The sequence below is a fragment of the Gopherus evgoodei genome, chromosome 1, assembly GCF_007399415.2.
Source record: "Gopherus evgoodei ecotype Sinaloan lineage chromosome 1, rGopEvg1_v1.p, whole genome shotgun sequence".
NCBI classification, from domain to species: Eukaryota; Metazoa; Chordata; order Testudines; family Testudinidae; genus Gopherus; species Gopherus evgoodei.
This window is the reverse complement of record NC_044322.1, coordinates 94,270,679-94,294,197: the sequence shown is the minus strand read 5'-3', so window position 1 is coordinate 94,294,197 and position 23,519 is coordinate 94,270,679. Positions and strand designations below refer to the sequence as shown.

Sequence of the window (23,519 nt, the reverse complement as noted above, 5' to 3'; positions counted from 1 at the left end):
ACATGGTCATGCACTTGTCTATGCAGCTACAATACTGTACTTGAATGTAAATTACACCTATAACTTTGTGGTCAATTTCTCAGGTGCCTATTCCCATAGAATGGGTGTGTCATTATGTACAGTATATTTAATAGTACACCCACTCTCCTGTGGAAGAGGAGTTAAGCCCCCACCATTTCCCTGCATGTAAAGCAATTTACTCAAGAAGAATCAAACATGTGGAGTTTATTTCTTACATCCTACAGCCAGGGCCTTATTGTTCTTCAGAGAAGTCTTGCTGAAATAAAGGAACCTGTCATTTTTCCCTTTAGGTAGTAAGACTCAGTCTCGGCTGGAGTTCCAGCTTGAATCTGATGACTGAGGGCCCTCTGCTGAGAACAACCTTTGCTTTTTATCCAAGGGTCTCAAAGCACTTCACAAACGTTGATCACCTCTGTGAAATAGTAAAAATGATTAAACCCATTGTACAGATGGGCAAATCAAATAGGCTAAGTGGCTAGTCTAACGGCACACAGGTAGACCATGGTTTATCCAGGACTAGAACGCCAGGAGTCCTGACATCTTGTCCCCTTTGCTCTCACTGATATATAACAGTCCTTCACAGATCAGAAACCACCTTCAGAACAGATGAATGGTTTGGAAAAGAACTATAAACTTTAAGCATGACACAGAATTAAATTTGCCCATTTAAAATTATGAAAGACACGGCTTCTATTTAGTCTATAGATAAACAAAGAAAAATGGTAGAGATGAAATTAGAAGTAGTAGTTTGGCAATATTTCACAAAGACAAATGGGTATGAAAGTGAAGAATAAGAATACCAAAGCTTACACCATGTTGCATTGTCCTCCAGATAGTCCTCTGGGAAGCAAGAGGAAAACAGATTCAGGGAACAGAAAAAAATAACACAGCAGGTTATACCAAGCAGCTAACCACAGAGAAGATAAAGTATCATTATAAGCAGTCTCTTGTAAATGAGAATTCTTAGATAATACATTTCAGAAGAAACCAAATAGACCCAGCAGTGAAAACTGAGTGCACATGTTAAGTCTGACATCATAAGTGTATTTGATCAGTTTTAAGCTAAATACATGCCAACTTTACTTTTTGATATTTCATTTTCATATTTGCAGATCTTACTTTGATTTGTTATTTATCAAATGCCATTAGGATGCAGCTATTATGAATTTGATAACATATAATACTCTTCTCAAAATGTCTGTGTTCTGCCGTTAAGTAATAAGTGCCTCTGCTTTAGTGCTTGGATGTATCAAAACAGATTTAGTTAATGATAACGGGCCAAATTTGTATTGTTGCATTTTTAGGCCACTTAATGGGATCTGCTGGGTGCTAAGTATTCTGGAAAATCTTGTCACTTCATTTAGGTTTCTGAAGGAGAGCTGAGATGTCTTGAAAATCTGTCCCCAAACTATGGGTGCTCAAATCTGGCTTAAACTATATTACATTGTAGTATATGACTGAAATGCATCTGGAATAATTTGTTTTTGTCTGAGAATATGCTGTGAAAGAGTGATCCTTCTGATGATACCAGTTTTGTTTGTCACTTCACTTTTTAGAGTCTATGAAGCTCCATCTTTGGTCTTTGCTATGATGGTTTAATGTTCAATGATTTGACATTATTTTAAGAATGAAATCTCAAAGACAGATTTCTTTCAAAAGCATTAATTTAGTGTTGAATAGTCACATGAAACAAAAGAAAAAGCTACCATGACAGGAAGGAATTTTTTGCATTGCTTGCAAAAAAATTCAAAGGAGGCTAGGTTTATGGTACACTGCCTATGAAAAGTGAGTTACTTTGTTGTATATTTATATTAACTGAGTAATCAAAAGTGAGTGACACACAGCCTGGAAAACATCAAATCGTACACATTATGAGAATTTTGTTCAGAACATCAGCCTTTTTGTAATACTATTTAAAAAAAATAATAGGTTTTAAATCTTTCTGGGAAACTTTCACTACTTGGTTTGAGACTTTCCAAAGCATGGATAAAGGATCATAGTTCTGAAACAAAACCTTATGCCCCAATCCATTGAGAACCCTGTTCTAACTCCAGCTGAAGTCAATGGCCATCTCTCACTTCAGTGGATGCTGGACTGGGCACAAAAGGAGCTAACACTAAGGGTACTGTTATTTAGATCTGTATTTGATACAGATTTTAATAGCTACAAGGACAATAACAGTTTCCAGTTTAAATGTCACCAGGAAGAAGACTATTTAGATGTAACACTTTAAGTGAGACTATCAATGATAAAGTTGCTCTCCTTTCAAAAACTTGGGAAAATCTAATTTGGTCAAGTCAAATGGGACCAAATTCCCCATTGAAAGTCAATGAGGTTACACAGGGTATAAAGCATTGTCTACATTGAAAGTTTGCCTTAGTTACAGTCATCGATGGCTAACTACACATGAATCTGCTCCATTGCTATTTTATTTATTGTGTATCATAGTTTCAATGGTTTTACCCTGTAAAAGATATTAGTGGTACCAGCAGTATTCTCACTCTATGTATGAGGAATGCCTGATCTCTTTTTAAGTGGTAACAATGCTGTAGCTCGGGGTGGCCAAACTATGGCCCGCGGGCTGGATCTAGCCCATCAGGACTTTGGATCCAGCCCGCGGAATTGCCAGCCCCACGCCTCTCCCAGAAGCGGCCAGCACTGCGGCCCCGGGGGGAGAAAGAGGGCTCCATGCGCTGCTCTGACCCGAAGGCACTTCCCCCTGCAGCTCCCATTGGCCAGGAACAGGGAATTGCGACCAATGGGAGCTTCGGGGGAGGTACCAGCAGGTGAGGGCAGCATGCAGAGCCCTCAGCCCCTCCCGCCCCCCCTCCCCACCCAGGAGCCACAGGGGCATGGTGCCGGCTGCTTCCGGGAGCAGTGCAGGGCCAGAGAAGGCAGGGAGCCTGCCTTAGCCCTGCTGCACACTGCTGCCACCCCAAAGCAGTGCTGGGCCGGAGCCTGCATACCATGCACATACTGAACCCCAACCCCCTTCCTTGAGCCCCCTGCCACACCCCGCACCCCTCCTGAACCCCATCCCCCTGCCCTGAGCCCCCTGCTGCACCACAACCGCCTGCCCTGAGCCTCCTGCCATATCCCACATCGCTCCTGCACCCTAACCTACTGACTTGAGCCCCCTGCCACATCCCACACTGCTCCTGCACCACACCCCCCTGCCCTGAACCCCCTCCTGCACTCCAACCCCCTGCCCTGAGCTCCCTGCCACATCCCACACTGCTTCTACACCCCAACCCCCTTCCCTGAGCCCCCTGCCACACCACAACCCCCTGCCCTGAGCCCCTTCCTGCACCCCAGCCCCCTGCCCCAGCTCCTGCATGGCCCTGCATGCAATTTCACCACCCAGATGTGGCCCTCGGGCCAAAAAGTTTGCCCACCCCTGTTTTAGCAGCTCCCGGTATATAGAAGTAGTTCAAGATGAACTGTTACTACCAACTTTCCTTTTTAACTCCTCTCCTCCCACTGTCCCCTTTATATCCTGTAACTTAATTCCATGAGCACTCCACACTCCCCCTGGCTTCAATGAGCTTTCAGTTGGCTGTAGCCCTAGTGATGTATGTGCATCCATGAAGAAGGAACCTTGCACTTGCATGGAGCAGGGTGAAGAATTGGAGCCTACGAATACAGACTTTGAGTAATGACAGCACTGGACCTGGAAGGTGTAATTTCCAGCTCAAGAAGGCAAACCAACACTAATTAGCATGATAAAAACAGAATGTGGCTGTAGCAGCAAGAGGGCTAGTTGTTCTGAGAACTTGTCAGAGACCCTAGGGGTATAATCACAGTGGCTAGCCCCTTGGGCCACTCCACTTTTTGAGTCCTAGCTTGATGACAGCTAATGTGAGTATGTCTACTCAAGCTGGGAATTATACCGTCCTGCTCCAGTGTAGACATACCCTTAAGGGGGGAATCCTGCCCCACTGAAGCCAGTTAGAGTTTAGCCATTCACTCTAATTGGGGCCAGAATTTCACCCTATGGCTAAATCTTAGTTTAAAGTGTTACATTGTAATATGCTTCCTTCATGTTTGTAAACCAATAATCTGAATCTATCATGGAGACAAACATAGATTTTACCTTTTTGTTTTAGGGGGAAACAAGCTACACTGTTGCCAGAATTACTGGGTGCCACAGCTGTTGCTTAAAGTTAGTACAACTATATTACAAGCCCATGTCCTGATTTGAAATATCCTATGTATTCTTTTAACTTAATTAAAATGAAGGGGTAAGATATATTATAATATAGACTATGGGAAAGACTTGGCAGCCTTGAGTGCTAATTTATAACAGGAGCTAGTCGTCTTCTTAGCATATGCACAACGTGCCTCAAGTGGCAGGTGACCAGGATTCATTACCCGAATTTGGTCCACTGGTTAGATCATTAGCTTGCACGACTTGGGCCAGATACTGACGGCAAGTGTGACCTGAATGCTGATCCAAAATGATTGTATAAAATAGAGACCTGGATCTTATTTTGAATTAGAAGCATATAAAATTTCTCCTTAAATATTGAAACTCACCCGTGTATCAGGAACCAGCTCAAACCAATTTAAGGTTATAATTCTAATTTTATGATATTAAGTAAAAAGTATGGAAGAAGTCATGCATAGGCATGCTTTCTAATATTCAGAAAGAAGTACAATAAGCTGTGTTTACATAATGCAAACAGCTTTGGTTTAGGAGCTTCACGTCCTTAATGCTTTTATCCATTGACTTTACACCATAACTGCAAAATAATATTAACACCATTAATAATTACATATTATTAAATCCACTTTATAGGTATACAAACAGCAGGAATATTGTTGTTTGAGATATGAATCCACTGACTTGAAATAACTAAAATAACTTTATATTAAGATGATTGTTTTTAAAATTACTGAATAAATAAGGCAAGATTAGCGATCACTTACATGCTAGCTTGTCAAAAGCTTATTTTTTAAGAGTGTGTTGTAAAAAAAAAAAAGCCGACTGTAACTTTACAAACAGCCATATTAAATGAAGCACTGGACCTGATGAATGAGAAATGCACATTATGAGTGCATATATTGAAGAACTAGCTGCTGAATCCTTAACTTAATACTTAAATGGAAATTTGAGGTAGACAATTTTTTTCAAAGGAAATATATTAATAAGTATTTTCCTTGAATTGTCTATCTAATTCATGACCAGGAGGAAAGAGTTTATCACCTTCCAATCTTTCCAATATATCAAATCTGACTCATACTGGTCTCCAAAGAGATGTAATTTCCCTACTGTTTTCAATGTAAAAAGTCATTTGTTTAATACAAAGTTGCACAGCATATATGATAATTACAGTAAATACAGTAATTATGAAAATATTAAATATCTCCTGTGAAGGAATATTCTTAAAGCAAAATTCCCCCTCCATCTCTGCTAGCCTAATGAGAGAAGATAGCAAATGTTATTACTTACCAGTCTATCCAAACTTGTGCCAGCAGCTGTTGTTGGTCTCTCCTCAGGATGGTACGGCCTAAAGCGGGTATTGAAGTTCTCGGGAACAGAGCGGTAAGACCTTAAAGCAGGTGCTGGTTTAGGCTGGCCGCATCCTTGAAAGACCTGCAAGAAGCATTTTAAGTTACATCAAACTTTCCTTTAAAAAGCAAGAGTGATACTTTACAAGTGCCATATCCCATTCAGAGGTTTGTAACTTAGAATTTATATCCTGGTAATAATGAATTAACTACTGGCCCTAAATCAAAACTTGGATGGACATCATTACTAATATCTAATGTACAGGGCCTTTTTCATCTAGGTCACATTTTGAGTTTAGCCCATGTTGGTAGTTATTGAAATGGGCTAACATCTGAATGATGTTTGGGTTGTTATCCCTCTAGAAAGAGTAACAAGAAAAAAAATCTTTTGTGGTCGGATGTAGCTGCAGTTGGTTTCAAATTAAGTTAAGACCTGTTCGGTATCCACAAACCCACCACTCCCCCCAACCACAATTGGCACTAATAGGTAATCTTGTTGGCAGTCTCAGAAGACAGGTCAAAAGCTCAATGGCCTTATAACTTAACTAGCCTTTCATCCCCCTAAAAGATGATTCCTGCACATCAGAGGTGAGGTACACTGATCGGGCAATCATGAGGAGTATGTTCTGCCATTGTTCTTGTTCACTGGATAAAGATATGTCTCAGGGATGTCAGTCTGGCAGTTTTCAGAAGCACCAGTTTGAGTTAATTATAAAGTCTGAATAAAAAGAAAAATATTTGGAAAAAAATCAGTAGAATATAAGCAGTGCTGTTTTTACTGTACGTATTGAAGGAGAGCACTAGGGATGCTACTTAATATCTATTATATATCTAGTATCAGAGGGGTAGCCGTGTTAGTCTGGATCAGTAAAAGCTGCAAAGAATCCTGTGGCACCTTATAGACTAACAGACGTTTTGGAGCATGAGCTTTCGTGGGTGAATACCGACTTCGTCAGATGCATGTCGACATGCATCTGACGAAGTGGGTATTCACCCACGAAAGCTCATGCTCCAAAACATCTGTTAGTCTATAAGGTGCCACAGGATTCTTTGCTGCTATTATATATCTATAGATGAAGAAAGCTGGATTTTAACTTAACCAGCCTTCACACAAACTAAGGTGGCCAGGTGCCCGGTTTTCTATCAGAAAGTCTGGTCATAAAGGGGACCTCATAGTGAAGACCCAAAATCCGGTTACTGTGGGCAGGATAGGTGAGGAGGCACTGGTCACCACCAGTACCAGCCCTTACTCAGCTGGGGCCACCTCCTACCTGCATTGGGCAGCTGCAGCTTCCAGCACTGGCTCTGCAGGTGAGTCCCTATTGACCCGGACTGAGGGGGGAGGAGAGGGGAAGAACACCAAGCTATGGGAGAAGAGGAGCGAACGGGGGGCAGGGCCTCAGTGGGAAAAGGCAGAATAGAGCAGGGGCCTCGGGGGAAGAGGCAAGGCCTTGTAGGGGAAGTTCCAGCACTCCTGCTGGAGTGTCTGGTTTTAAAAAATTAAAAAGTTGGCAACTCTAACACAAACAGACGTTCAACTTTTTTAAAAAAAAGAGTCATGTGGAGGTTTCGCTATAAGATTTTCTGTTGCTGCTTTGAAACTTAAGGCCAGAATTATCCACACAAGAGCAGTCAGTGGTCATTCTTAACTTATTAGGCCTCCATTCAGCGAAGCACTTAAACATATGCCTAACTTTTAGCCTATGAGCAATCCTGTCCTTATTCAGGGAAACACTTAAGCAAGGTGCTTCGATGAACCAGGATGGAATTATTCATACACTTAGTTATATACTTGCTTAAGTGTTTTGCTGAATTGGAGTCTTACTTAATGCTCTTACCATAGTACTCTGAGTGTACACAGTGCTATACAATAGGGTTAAAATAAGTAAGGGTACAGTTATAAAGACAACTTTGATAGATAGAGCCCCAGGTATTCATCAAACCAAATTGAGCTAGTCAAAAATTTTCTGACAACATTTTTTTCACTGGAAAATATGGCTGCACTGAAACTGATATTTCGACGGCAAAAGTCAATTTCACCAATATTTTATGATTTTTCTGACGACATTTTAAAAAAAAGTTTCATTTTGAATTGATATTTTAACTTAACATTTCTAATGTCATTTACAATCAAATTGACCTTTCCAAACAACTTTTTTTGTTTGTTTTAGATTGACATGTAGAAACAAAGCGTTTCAGTATGAATTGGCATTGTGTTTTGAGATTTCGTGTCAAAATGGTTTGTTTTGGTCAAAAATTTTGAATAATTTTTGAAAAGAAATTTTGTTCTGTGAAAATGTTTGATATTTCATCTTTTTGTCTCAATTAAGGATGAAAATAAATGTTGAAATATCAGAATTCCCTGTGGATGGACATTCTATTTTTCAACCATCTCTAATACCAAACACAAACAATTTGCCTAAACTGCTAGTTTGCCTGAACTGCTAGTAATCCCATTTCTCTTCAAGTAATCTACTATGGTATTTTTTCTTTCTATTTGTATTTCATTTTTTTCTATCACATATTGGAGAATTGGTACAGATTTTGATGCATTTGCTGAAATGTACAAGTTTTTTCTTCCATTGTGTAAGTTTTTGTCATCAAATTTGCATGCAACCAGACAACAGCAGAACTCTATAGTACTTTATAGATTTGGAGAGGAGAAATCATCTGCTCCTTTGAAAGTTATCTCACAATAATACAATGAAGATGCAATCTGCAGTTTGTTAACTATACAAAAGGGACATTTTCTAACCTGGATGCAGGTGGTAAGGGACTGGACAGGAAGTGAAAAGATGAGGCTTGGGATTTTGAAATGTAGACTAAGAAGGAGCACATGAAATGTTTCCTGAACAAAAAAACCATTAGATATGTGAAAGAATACACCTTATAGATTTCTGGACAGCATCCAGCCTGCTGGTTTTATGGTGTGAATTGATGGCTTGATGGTTAGCATTTCAATGTTGGGATTTGAATGAATCAGTTTAGGCATCTGAGATCTGGAAGGTAACCTTCTGCTTTCTTTTGAAAAAACCTGTGTGTGTGTGTGTGTGTGTGTGTGTGTGTGTGTGTGTAGAGAGAAAGTTTGGAGAAGAGGAAGTGTAGTTTTGATAATACTGGGAACCCATTTTGGGTAATGGTGGACCAAGCTAGAAGAAATGTCCAAGCTGCATGTGATAGTGCTATGTATTTGTCCCTGCCAGACAACCTAGAACTCTTGCTGACATCTGCCAATTTAATTCCTACTTTCTTCAAACAAAGAGATGGTGGTGTGCAATGACATCACCAGTTAGCTATTACATTTTAACTCTGCATACAATGCCCAGCCTCTCCCACTCTCTCAACAAAGCCATAGCACAAAGGGTGATTTGGGTTTGGTTTATACCCAAATGATCCATCCTTAATTGAAATTTCTAGCATATCATTCTTTGCCAGAAAATGACAACAATAAAGTTTACAAAACATACAATAAAAATAAACTACCAACATTCCCAATAGCAGTAACATATGATGAAGACATTCAAATCCTACATCTCACTGACAGAGTTCCTAGGGAAATGGGGGATACAAAATGAAAATACTGTCAGAGAACCCTGAAGTATCAATCCTAGATTTTAGTTGAAAAAGAGAGAAATAGAACAAATATGAACTTGCTGAAATATACTGAAGGAATAAATATATGGATTAGTTAATTAAGAAACAGATAATTAGCATATCAGTCATAAAGGAATACAAGTAAAGAAATCAAAGTTGTATAGGAAACAGGAGGAATGAAATGTAAGACACTCAGACCTGATTCAGAGAAGTACTCAGACATGCCTAATTTTAAGCACATGAGTAGTCCCATTGATTTAGGGAACAATCCAATTCCCACTAACGTCAACAAGCCATTAGAGAATGTAGAGAAAAAACATCCAAAACATTAGCTAAGACAGAATCCCTACAGCATCTAACAGATGAGAGGATAAAGTGAAAAAATGAACAGAAGACTGTGCAGAAGGAGAGCACCAAGAATGGTACTGAATATCTATCATCTATATGCAGGTGTAAGAAACTGGATGGATACTTCAACACCCTATCTAACACTCAAAGAGAAAGGAAGGATGAATGATGAACATTAAAAACTGAGATGTATTGAGGTTTCATGTGTTTTTGTTACTGCTGCTTTGGCATTAATGGCCACCATTATTCACACAGGAGTAGACATTTTTATTTATTTATATAGCATTGTATAATAGGTGAACTGTGCCAAAAATATGATCCTTGTCCCAAAGAAATTCCAATATAAAATCACAGTAGGCAGAATACAGAACACTGCCTTGCTTAACAAACACAAATTGGTGAGATTATATTCTAATGGGAAAACCTTATGAAACGGGCAGGTTTTCAGAAAATATTTGAATCAGGCGAGGGATAGAATTTGGATTAAAATTACTATGAGGCTGTGTTAGGTATATAGGACGGAGTTATCAAGATGTCTTTCAGAGAGATTGCCCCATGTGTACACCATGCCAAACTCAAAGCATCACATTCTCAGTTGGTAAGCTGGGATGGCTCTGTTGATTTGAAGACAGCTGCACCAGTTTACACCAGTAGACAAACTGATTTGTTAGATAACAGCCAGATTTCTCAGTAGGAATGACTGCATTTCAGTGGTGGGTGAAATGAAGCCTCTATGTGTGTATGCATGACATTATATGTATATTACAGCATAATTTTCACAAGACAGAATGCTACATTTAGAGGCTAGTAGTATGCTGACTGAGTGCCCTAACCAATCCATCTTGAGAAAGGGATCAGTCTAATGTATAGTCCAGAATTGTCTGAAAAAAATGTAATACTGGAAAAATAGCATGCTGCCCAAGAAGTGTGTTAAATCTCTAGTGTCAATATCCATTAATATATCTAATATTTTCCAGCAGAAAGTGGTATTTGATAAGTTCTCCTCCTAGAGTTTGAGAATAACTGACTAATGTAAATGTCTTCCTAGATCAGCTCTGAAATTCTCTTTTATGCAGCCAAATTATATCTATATTTAATTTTCACCTAAGTTATATCCAGGGAGGGCAATAGGTATAAATGGAAAAATTTACACTAGAGAAAACGGATTTAAAGTCTACTAATACATGGTATTTATGTATATCAATGGATCAGAAGATGGCATAAATAGGTATATTATGCAACACACTTATTTTTAAAAGCAAAAGATGACTGTTATAATCCAGTTGTGTGGGGGAGGGGGCATGGATCAGCATTCACGTCATACTCCCCATCTATGCCTGTCCTGACCCAGGGAAGCTAATGATCCAACCAGTGGACCAAATTTGCTGATGAATCGTGGTTACATGCCACTGAAGCACGTTGCGTATATGCTAAGAAGAAGATCCAGTTGTGAATGCTGTCGTATTCTTGAATGGAAATTTGTAAATGATATGCAATGTATTTCAGTCCCCTGGTTGACTACAATTGATTCTGAAGAATGATTTTCCTTTTCTCTGGAGTCATTGACATTAATGACACAGGCATGAGGCATGTCATTAATGTTCAGGGTAGGTGGGAACTGAAGAATTTCAAGAGGAGATCATACCACTGAACCAAAACAATCTAAAGTCCCAAGCTCTTATTATGGTGAACACTTTATGGAGGTCTGACTTATTGGAAAGCCATGATCTAAAGGCCTGGTTTAAATCTATAAAGGTGAGGGAGCCGTAATCAATAAAACTCCCTCAAACAAGAGGATTTCCCTATCAGTTATAAAAGAACAGTAAGGTTAATTTCACTGTTATAAATAGTTTCCACAGCTCAGGATTTTAGGAAGGGTGTGACCAGACTTCCCTACAAGAAATGAAAGCTTTACAGTGCAAATGGAATATTCCCATGATTTACCAACCATTATAGCAATTCAAATATTTTCCAGTGAAAGGATAAAAGTCTGTATTATTGCAATTGAGAAGGAAGCTGAGTTCATGCCAAGGAGTGGTGATGTCATCGATCTAGGCAGGAAGGCCCTTTTCCTGGCCAATTAAAAAAACACATTGCTTGCTCTGGGGAGCAAGCAATCAAAATGAAAATTAAATTGGTTGGAACATACAGACTGGATGACTTTTCAATGAAAACTTTTCTTTTAAGGAAAAGTTTTGCTTCTTTCTTGGTTTAAGGGTGGAGTATGCTACAAAGCCAGGCTGTAAATCTCACAGCATATAAGACAGCGTGGTTTGATTCTCAGTATGTCTGGTGAGCTCTAAGATCACCACTGCAGGAACAGGGCCCCATCATGCAAGGTGTGGAGTACTGTTAAAATCCTAACAACTTCACTGAGAATTGAAATGCTCAGCACCTTGCAGGACTGGGTCAATAAATAGCAGGTTTTGGGGATTTTTAAAACAAACAATAATCTCAAACCTTCTCCCTCCCGCAACTTCCTAGTTACAGTAGTTTCTGTCTGGGAAATGAAAAAGCACGGAATCAGCTAGCAGTCTTGGCTGAGCAGACATGAATACCCAAGTGTGTTAGATCAATGGGAACTGGCCAGTCTTTTGATGTAGAGAAGATGGCAAGACTATTGATTTCAGATACTGTTCCAAGGAGCACCACTAAAGATAAGTCACAGAAAAGTCTTCTCTTGTTCACTAACAGCTCAACAATACTTATTACCAGATTCAAAGGATCTTGACAATAATGGGTTCAGAGGAGCTGCTGGTGGATGCATAGATACATGCACTCAAGATGGAAAGGAGGAAGCTCTGTTTATTGCCATGTCAGATTGTAGACAAAACTCTATCAAACTGAGGTCTGATAATCAGAGGCAGTAGAACATAATCCTTGTTTTCCAAAGTTGCCATTAAAAGGAGGTTAAATGGGATGTTTAATTTATTCACCTCCAGCATGTCATGCATTAGTCTGACCTCTACAGACGGAAGCGTGTTTAGATGTTAATAAGGAAAGTCACAGACCAGGCACATGTGGAAGTTACAGACCTCACTCCGCAGACTGCCTCTTATAAAGCAACCACTGAAAGTTCCCAACAAATATGAAACATTATTCAACATTCTTTGTCTGTTGTCAACCTTTCAGCAGCCAATAATATGAAGCTAATTGAATGGTACTTTTTGCAACACCATTCTTGCTTGAAAAAAATCTATAGAGTTTTTAACAAGGTGAGCTAGTTAGAGTGGGCCAGGTGCACTCACAGATAAGAGACTATAATTCTGAGTAGCATGGTCAATCCTTCATAGACCGAGGATAACAGACAGGGCTTGCTAATTTTTCCCTGGCTGCAATATTCAAGAGCGGATAATAAGTGACTTGCACAGTACCTTTGCTGACACCTGCATACTGTTCTCTTGCATGTTCATGATGGCTTCAGAAATCTTGACATCGATAGGATCCATGACTGATTCAATGTTGAATGGTCCCTCTAATCTCTCTGCTACCAAGAGCATGGCATCTGTTAAAAGACAAAGGAGCCATTCCTTTAAAGAAAGGGTACCCAGAGAGCGTAAAAAGGCTAATGTTATACCGTTCAGCTTGCCCTGCCAAAGCTGGGAATATCCAAATGCTCATGGCCTTGTTCAGTATTCTGCAGATGTGTGTCAGAGGGACATAAGAGACTTTAATGTAATGAAAACTTTCTCTGCAGATGTAATCCCCTGATTATCATAACTACCTAACAACCACCACCACCAAAATAACGGAGATTGTAAAAGTTATATTAATAACAGCTGCCATAGAGTTATCAATCTGAGGAGAAAACTTCTTCGTATACAGACTGTATCTCAACATTCTGAAACAGATTTGTTCTCCAGACTACGTAATCTTATCCATCAGAAAAAACAGGTGGATTGAAATGAACCCTTGGGTATACTTCTGGAACTTGCACGAGATGATGAAAACTTTGATATGATATATCAGGATCTTATAATTAAAACAGCTGTTCTTTCTGACCCCAATAATCCATTTTTTTTCAGTAATAACAGAGGATAAATATTGGATTTCTGCCATAACAAATAGGTATAAACCAGGTTTTCCCCTCTATGTATTTTCAAAACGCAGCTAAATATTGTCTGCAGAAAGATATATTGTTTGCAACTTCTGTGATTTACACAACCTATCTCTAATTACATGGGAAGTCACCCTCAGTATAATTTTTTCTAGTGAGTTCTTTCATGAATAAAAATGAGTACAAGTAAATAAATTAATAACAATTAAAATGTTATAATACATAATACAAAAAGCTTAAATGAATATTTATGAATTCATAGCTACAGATGCACTGCATTTATATTGGTGCTAGCCACATAATAAACTGTAACCACGTCTTGTAATAAATTTTATTGATCATACAATTTTGACCCTCTCATACATACTCTGCCTGCTGATCCACCACCCTGGACATATTTTAACATTCCAGACCTGTAAAGAGCTTCTAACAGCATCCATTTATTAAAAACAAAAAACAACCTGCAAGAGAAAAATATCCTTCTTTCTCCCCAAAACCATAGAATTTCCTCCAAAATTTCTTCTGGACTGAGGTCCAGAAATGGCATTATTCAAGTCCCGCTGCCTATTTAAAGTCTAATACCTTGCATTCCTTTAAGGCTGTCAGTGGGACACACAACACTTGTTTCTAACCCTGTGTGGTACTGAGATATTAGACATGCAATTTACAGCACAGAAAATAGTACTTTGTGTAATATTGTTTTACTTTATTATTTACAATGGCTCTTTTCTTCAAACTCTTATACTCTTGGACACATAGTAAAAAGAGCTTATTGACAGAGGAATAAAAAAACCCAGTTCTAATATATATTTGAAAAAATCTTTTAAAGATTTCTACAATACATTTTGCATACTATATTTGGTATCTACAGAAAACATCATAGAGTGGTTTGCTGTAAAGGTTTTTATAAGCAAGAATTTGTGATGACATGTATAAATCTTCTGTGGCTACACAATTTGTGAATAATATGGTCAGACCAAATTCTTGCTGATAAAACCTTTATTACATAACATCAACTGCTGAATGTGTGGGCATGAGTGTGCACACGCACATACACACACACACACACACACACACAACGGTTTGGTTTGGTTTTACACTCTGCAATGTATATTGTGACTCCCCATGATGCTGGTGGTGTACTGTGTACTTCTTTGTTTATTTGCTTTCCACATGGTACAGGACTTCATAAACAGCTGGCTTCTAGCGGCTTGACAAGTGGATCACAAAGTACGGCATAGTTAATTAATGCTGTTGTCGTGTGTTTGTTAGAAATGCCTGGAGCAAAAACATTACTAATAATTCACAATTCACATCACCTGTGCAAAGGCAGAGTAAATGGGCTGTGAGCAGTAATCCTGAGTATGTGCAGAGAACACAATACAACTGGTGTGCACGGTGCAGATAATACAGCTCATGGCTTGCAGGCTGCCCAAAACAGGAGTTAGGTAACTGAATGATGCAGCTAGTGCAGCTGCAACTAGCAGCACCTGCAGCCTACCTAAGACCCCCACTGTATGGTCCCACGGAGATAGTTGCCACGGAGCAATGCTGGGGGCTCCTGAGCACCTCTTTAGAGTCTCTGTCCTCCGTTGCCCATTCTCAGATGTACCTTAGCACAATGGTTCTCAGACAGGGATGTTCCAGGGGTGACATCAACTCATCTAGATATTTGCCTTGTTTTACAACAGGCTACATAAAAACACTAGCAAAGTCAGTACAAACTCAAATTTCATACAGACAATGACTTGTTTATATTGCTGTATATACTATACACAGAAATGTAAGTACAATATTTATATTCCAATTGATGTATTTTAAAATTATATGATACAAATGAGAAAGTAAGCAACTTTTCAGTAATAGTTTGCCGTGATTTTGTACTTTTATGTCTGATTTTGTAATCAAGTAGTTTTTAAGTGAGGTGAAACTTGGGGTACACAAGACAAATCTGATTCCTGAAAAAGGTACAGTAGTCTGGAAAGGTGGAAAGCCCCTGTCTTAGCAGATCACTGGTGATTCAGGCTGTGCACTGCCATTAGACAGGACTGCTCTACAGGTCAGGAACTGTGTAGGAATTTATTTTGTTTTGTTATTTCACTCCCAGAACTTTTACTTTTATGGGTGCTGTCATTAAAAGAAACAGGACAAAGCTGATTGCTATGTTCTTAAAATGATTTATTTGATTTAAGAATTCAGAAGCTTATATATGAATTCCAAGATAAGTTAATGTTTAGACTGTGTACATTTCCAAGCTCAAAAACATATGGATTTATAATTTCAATAGACATGAGTCTGCATATCTTTCCTATGAACTGCAACAGCCCATCATATTTTTCAATTATCTTTACAATGAAAGTGACATTTTCCAGTTTATGTTAATTTCCTTCAGCACAGACTTCCAGATAACTGGTAAATCATGGGCTGATTTTAATTCTTTTGAAATAAAAGAGGTCGGATTGAGAACACTGATTTATGACATACTCTAATGTTTTTATAACATAATATAATAAATAAAAAGCTACCGCATATTACTATTATTTAGTCATTGTATTACTTAGCTTAATAGAGAGATGGTTAAAACTTGGGGGGCAGTGTTTAAATCAGGTAGCACATGACTAGGCTTGGCTTAACAGTGTAATCTTTGCTGATCTTAAACACAAAAAAGAAGCTTACAAGAAGTGGAAGACTGGACAAATGACCAAGGAGGAGTATAAAAATATTGCTCAGGCATGGAGGAGTGAAATCAGGAAGGCCAAATCACACTTGGAGTTGCAGCTAGCAAGAGATGTTAAGAGTAACAAGAAGCGTTTCTTCAGGTATGTTGGCAACAAGAAGAAGGTCAAGGAAAGTGTGGGCCCCTTACTGAATGAGGGAAGCAAGCTAGTGACAGTGGATATGGAAAAAGCTAATGTACTGAATGCTTTTTTTGCCTCTGTCCTCACGTACAAGGTTAGCTCCCAGACTACTGCACTGGGCAGCATAGCATGGGGAGGAAGTGACCAGCCCTCTCTGGAGAAAGAAGTGGTTCAGGACTATTTAGAAAAGCTGAACGAGCACAAATCCATGGGGCCGGATGCACTGGATCCAAGGGTGCTAAAGGAGTTAGCGGATGTGATTGCAGAGCCAATGGTCATTATTTTTGAAAACTCATGGTGATCGGGGGATATCCCGGAAAAAGGCTAATGTAGTGCCCATCTTTAAAAAAGGGAAGAAGGAGGATCCAGGGAACTACAGGCCAGTCAGCCTCACCTCAGTCCCTGGAAAAATCATGGAGCATGTCCTCAAGGAATCAATTCTGAAGCACTTAGAGGAGAGGAAAGTGATCAGGAACAGTCAGCATGGATTTACCCAGGGCAAGTCATGTCTGACTAACCTCATTGCCTTCTATGAGGAAATAACTGGCTCTGTGGATGAGGGGAAAGCAGTGGATGTGTTATTCCTTGACTTTAGCAAAGCTTTTGACACAGTCTCCCACAATATTCTTGCCAGCAGGTTAAAGAAGTATGGGCTGGATAAATGGACTATAAGGTGGATAGAAAGCTGGCTAGATTGTCGGGCTCGATGGATAGTAATCAATGGCTCCATGTCTAGTTGGCAGCCGGTATCAAGTGGAGTGCCCCAAGGGTCTGTCTTGGGACCGGTTTTGTTCAATATCTTCATTAATGATCTGGAGGATGGCGTGGACTGCACTCTCAGCAAGTTTGCAGATGACACTAAACTAGGAGGAGTGGTAGATATGCTGAAGGATAAGGATAGGATACAGAGGGACCTAGACAAATTAGAGGATTGGGCCAAAAGAAATCTGATGAGGTTCAACAAGGATAAGTGCAGCGTCCTGCACTTCGGACAGAAGAATCCCATGCACTGCGACAGACTAGGGACCGAGTGGCTAGGCAGGAGTTCTGCAGAAAAGGACCTAAGGGTTACAGTGGACTAGAAGCTGGATATGAGTCAACAGTGTGCCCTTGTTGCCAAGAAGGCTAATGGCATTTTGGGCTCTATAAGTAGGGGCATTGCCAGCAGATCGAGGGATGTGATCAGTCCCCTCTATTTGACATTGGTGAGGCCTAATCTGGAGTATTGTGTCCAGTTTCGGGCCACACACTACAAGAAGGATGTGGAAAAATTGGAAAGAATCCAGCGGAGGGCAAGAAAAATGATTAGGGGGCTGGAGCACATGACTTAGAGAAGAGGCTGAGGGAACTGGGATTGTTTAGTCTGCAGAAGAGAAGAGTGAGGGGCATTTGATAGCTGCTTTCAACTACCTAGAAGGGGGTTCCAAAGAGGATGGATCTAGACTGTTCTCAGTGGTACCAGATGACAGAACAAGGAGTAATGGTCTCAAGTTGCAGTGGGGGAGGTTTAGGTAGGATATTAGGAAAAACTTCTTCACTAGGAGGGTGGTGAAGCACTGGAATGTGTAACTTAGGGAGGTGATGGAATCTCATTCCTTAGAGGTTTTTAAGGTCAGGCTTGACAAAGCCCTGGCTGGGATGATTTAGTTGGAGATTGGTCCTGCTTTGAGCAGGGGGTTGGACTAGATGACCTCCTGAGGTCCCTTCCAAACCTGATATTCTATGATTCTAGGGAAATAGCTTGGAAACTAATAAATAAGGCAACATTTTAAAACCTCTGCAATAAATTGTATGCCCTTTTCAGAAAATGAACCTCTAAGTTCTGTAAGATGGATTATTTATTTTCAGCTCATGTCAGTTAGCAGACATAAGAAAAGGATTTTCTTTTTGATTTTGAAGTCAGACATGCATCCATTATGCTCTTCAGCCAAATGACTTGCAGAAGGAGGAATGGTCAATAACATTAAAGAGTTAACTTGTTTCCTACCCCATTCTGTAATAATAACGAGTTTTCCATCAGTCCTTTGGATTTGTCTATCACTCTCTCCTTTAGGTAGAACAGTTCAAGAAATCACTTGAATACCATGTAGAAAACAAGAGGGAAAAATATTGACAGATACCTGTAGTCTTGGAATAGTAGAGAGCACAAAATGAGTTTTCTATATTTGATTGGACATTTGGTAGAACACTTTTTATTTTTACACAAAAATTAACCAAAATAGAAAATTTTTATAGCTGTGTCATAAACAGATGGTTAAGGGTTAATGTCTCTTTTACCTGTAAAGGGTTAAGAAGCTCAGTAAACCTGGCTGACACCTGACCAGAGGACCAATAGCGGGACAAGATACTTTCAAATCTTGGTGGAGGGAAGTCTTTGTTTGTGCTGTTTGTGCTGTTTGTTTGGTTGTTGTTTGCTCTTGGGGCTAAGAGGGACCAGACGTACACCCAGGCTTTCCCAATTTTCTGAATCAGTCTTTCATGTTTCAAAATAGTAAGTAATAGCCAGGCAAGGTGGATTAGTCTTATTTTTGTTTCCTCAACTTGTAAATGGTGTTTTTGTTGGAAGGATTTTTACCTCTGTTTGCTGTAACTTTGAATCTCAGGCTGGGGGGGGGCCTCTAGTCTATATGAATCTAAGTACCCTGTAAAGCATTTTCCATCCTGATTTTACAGCGATAATTTTTACCTTTTCTTTCTTTAATTAAAAGCTTCCTTTTTAAGAACCTAATTGATTTTTCCTTGTTTTAGAATCCAAGGGATTGAGTCTAAACTCACCAGGGATTGGTGGGGGGAAAGGAGGGGAGATGGTTAATTCCTCCTTGTTTTAAGATCCAAGGAGTTTAGATCGGTGTGAAGCTTCCCAAGGCAACCCACGGAGGGGGAAGTCTGGGGGGAAAAGGAGGGGCATGGTTAATTCCTCTTTGTTTTAAGATCCAAGGAGTTTGGATCTGTGTAAGCCTCTCAAGGCAACCCAGGGAGGGGAGAGTCTTAGGGGGAAAAGGAGAGGGATGGTTAATTTCTCCTTGTTTTAAGACCCAAGGGGGTTGGGTCTTGGGTTCCCCAGGGAAGGTTTTGGGGGAACAGAAAGTGTGCCAAACACAGACTTCTGGCTGGTGGCAGCATACCAGTTTTAAGCTAGTAATTAATCTTAAAAGTGATCATGCAGGTCCCCACTTCTTGAACTCTAAAGTTCAAAGTGGGGGAAAAACCTTGACAAGCTGTTAGAAATTCTAAACCATTCAGTGCATGTTACCAACGGCCAGATTATGCCTGATCTAAGTTCAGGTATGCAAGTAGATGAGGGGGGCAAAGACAAAGCATAATAGTAGTTCTCTGACTCAGAGAACTTGCTTGCACTGCCAGACCAGCAGCATCCACAGGTTGTGGCAAAAAGAGCACTCATCTCTGGATGATGCTCAAAGCTAGGCTGAGAAGCTCAGGGACTCCAGGACTACTATTGTGCCTAACCTTTGCTCGCCATCTCCCGCCCCACTGTAGGGACTGCTCCTTCTGAGTACCTTTGGGGTATGTAAATGGAGCTGAAATACAGGTGTGAATTCCAAAGGGGACACCTTCATAATGAGGATATGAGGCCAAGCTTCTGTCCAGCCACACTCTAACACCAGCTTACAATGCAGGTGGAACAGGCTTCACTATGCATAGGGATGGAGCAACATGCATATTCTCCTCGAATGCTCAGCATCTGGGAGAGAGATTATGCCCCTGGTGATATAGCTGTGCACCATGCCTTACTAGGGATGTGAAAAATCTGGGTCTACATAGCAATTACGTAAGGCTTTTTATAACTTCAGGTGTTTTCCTAGTGTAGTCTTCAGGATCTTCAATTTCTTTTCTTTTTCCCTGATGTCTCTCACACTGCACTGTACAAATCTTCCTCTGGCTGAGGAAGAATGGATATGGTGTCTCCCAGAGTTGCTCAACATCTCTTTGAGCATCATCATCACTTTGCCAGAGTCTGAGCATGATACCAGTGCAATGTTCTCACCCTGGCTGGCCAGGGAGCAAAAGGAAATCTGTCACTGAACTTGAGGTATTACCCTTAAAACTCCATTGGTTTGTGATGTAGAAAAATTAATTGTATTTCTGCTGCTTCTCAACATTCCAAGCCCTACGCACTAGGACCAAATGCTGCTCACATTTATACCATGTAAATCCAGAGGAACTCAGTTGTAACTGTGCATATGTCTACATCTGAGCTTGGACATGTGATTCCCAGCTCAGGTAGATATATCTGTGCTAGATCTGCTTGAACTAGCATGCTAAAAAATAGCCGTTGCAGGTGGGGTAGCATGGATGGTGGCTCAGGTTAGCTGTCTGTGTACATGCTTGCCTGGACTCCTGGGCACATACTCCAGCTGCTAGCTGCCGCCACTGCCTGTTCTATCCAGGCTACACTGCAGGTCCTGCTGGGAATCAAATGTCCCCAGACCAAATGTAGAGTACTCTTGAGCGCACAATTTAAACTTCTCTCTCATTTTATCATTTGAATTCAGAAAGCCATTGATGTACCAATCTAACATTTTACAAGTATCTAGTCTGAATTCTCTGAACAGTCAAACCACAATTTGTTATATTCAGAGCTGTTTTATGTGCTCCTCCCCTCCCCACCCCACTTTAAATATACAGCAGAAAAATAGCTGCTTAAGAGCTGACAGCACAGGTTCAAGGAAAAGAGACAGCTGCACAAAAAAGCAAAGAAAATGGAAATAAAAAGGAGAAATTACACATAATTACAAATGGAACTTGAGGAACAAATACAGATACAACTGAAAAGTAGACAAAAAAAGGAACAGCTGCACAAAGAATAAAGTAAATGGAAAACCAGATTAAAATAAACATGGAATTTACTTGAAACTGCTAACAAAACCAAGCACAAGTAAAAATACAGATGAAAACCAGGAAAAGATGTAAAATGTAGATGTCACCATATTTGAGGCAAAATCATACTTCTCTTCAGCACTGCATGAGCCTATGGAAATCCTGAAAACATATCATCTACTTTTTCTTGCACACTGTGGAAGTTGGATGTCTGAGGCTCTGCTGAACAGGATTTCTAAAAACTTTTAGTCACTGAACTTTCTTAGCTGAATGGCGCATCATCTTCTATGAAAACACAGTGCACGCCATGCTCGTCTCTCCTGGCTTTATTGTACCACCAAGAGGTGTTTAAATAGGCCCATTGTAAGCACAGAGAATGTACTTTGTGAATCATGAAACTGATTGATATGTGCATGTATACTGCCTATATATATTTTTATTTAAATTTTGATCGCTGTTTCCTCATATGAATAATTTTTTCATGTCATCGGTGGCTTGGAATGTTCAAATAATTCATACAAGTCCATCTTTCTGGCTCTTCTTTGATGAGATATGCTCAAATGGTTAAAGATGGCAAATCACAATGTGAAATCACAATGTAAAATTCTCCTGAATTTACTGTTCATTTTATCTTGCTAAAATCACAGAAATTTGAGCTCAGAAAGACCTTTTCAGACAACTAGCTCATTCCCCTGCCAGTCCAGAATTATTACCTACCATATATATTCTCCAGTGCTTTGTCCAGTCCAATTTTAAAATGACTCAGATGATAGGGCTTTCACCACTTCCCGTACAAGACTGTTTACATGTTGACTACACCTTTCTGGTAATAACATTTTCCAGATATGTAGCATAATTTTTCTGTTGCTTTATTTCACTCCATTACTCCTAAATATGCCATCTTGTATCATCATAAACAACTCCCCTCCCTTCTTGGTATTGACATCTTTCAAGTACTTGTAGATAATTATCAGATGCTCCCTTAGTCAATGTTTGCCCAGCCTGCACATATTTAGTTCTTAATCTCTTTCCATAAATCAAACCTTTCAGCCTGCTATGAGTTTTATTGCTGCTCTCTTTATTATCTCATGCTCGAGATTGTTCGGTTATTGTGGTGCTTAGACCTGATTATGGTTTCTAAATGCAATTGTATTAGTGCTTTTAGCAGGCTGCACTTCTCTAACACTCCCCTGGGGAGAGGATGGGTTCTGCTCCTGTCTCAGAATCCAGGACACAGCCTTTTAACTGCGCTGTTCAAGGTGTCAGCCCCGTTGTGGGGTGGAGTTAATCTAGTCCAAACAAAAAGTCAATATGCTTCCACAGTCCACAAAAAGCAGAGTCGTAGGCCTTGGGGAAGACAAAGACAAAAAAAAAAAAAAAGAGAAAAGTACTAGCATGTCTCCTTTCAGATATGACCTGGGTGGCCAAGAATCTCAAGCCACTTCCACAGTCAGTAATCCCTGCTTCCAACAGCTAGGGGTCCCTGAGTTGCAGTCCTGCTCCTTTGCTGTGTAGTCATATGCTCAGAAGGGATCCTCCCTTTCAAAGACTTGCCCATCTTCAGGCTTGACTAACCTCTAAAGATGTGATGGGTTGAGGCTGATTGTGGCCAGAGGAGCTCTTTAATCCTTTCCAGACTGGAAATGATTATTTACCGCTCTGCCAATATTTTGTGTTAGCTGCAAATTTTCCCAGCAGTGATTTTATATTTACTTCCAGGTGAATATGTTCAATAACATCAGGCTTAGAACTAATCCCTGCAGAACCACAATTTCCTATTCTACAAACTTTCTCCCTTCCATTTACACCATCCAGAATGCTGCACCAAACTCATCATCTTTTTCTAGCCACTCCAAACATGTCTCCATTACCACCTCTTGTATCCCTGCACTGGCTTCCCCCCTTTCCTGCATTAAATTCAAGTTACCCTTCCCATTCAACAAATCCAACCCCACGTAAATCTACCATGTCTCCTGTTCCCTCCAGTCTATCAAAGCCTCTCTTGTTAGCTCAATTTGTCTCCTACTTCCAATACTGTCATCTATTTACTTACACAAAGGCATTATTTCATCTAGGCAAAACTAAACAACTACATCTTAATTTATCTACACAGTGTTCCTTTAACATTCTAATAGTTCTGTTATACCAGAGGAGCCTGATCCAAAGCCCACTGAAGGTAATGGCAAGTCTCAAACACTTAATGGGCTCTGCATCAGATCCTAGATACTTCTTTATTCATATTTATTTTAACTGAGACTAGATTTACCAGGACACAATAGCCAGAACTGCTA

General features: G+C 39.9%; 1 protein-coding gene across 2 annotated transcripts in view; it reads right to left on the bottom strand.

Moving 5' to 3' along the window:
• GPC6 (glypican 6) overlaps positions 1 to 23,519 on the bottom strand; it is a 1,184,479-nt gene that overhangs the window by 82,070 nt on the left and 1,078,890 nt on the right. Inside the window, exons 5-7 of one of the 2 annotated variants that reach the window (XM_030567367.1) lie at positions 12,849 to 12,979; positions 5,474 to 5,617; positions 832 to 861 (exon numbers count right to left, since the gene is read on the bottom strand). In XM_030567367.1, coding sequence (XP_030423227.1) covers positions 832 to 861; positions 5,474 to 5,617; positions 12,849 to 12,979 — 305 coding nt within the window. The remainder of the gene's footprint in view (positions 1 to 831; positions 862 to 5,473; positions 5,618 to 12,848; positions 12,980 to 23,519) is intronic. The other variant, XM_030567376.1, reaches the window with a different exon arrangement.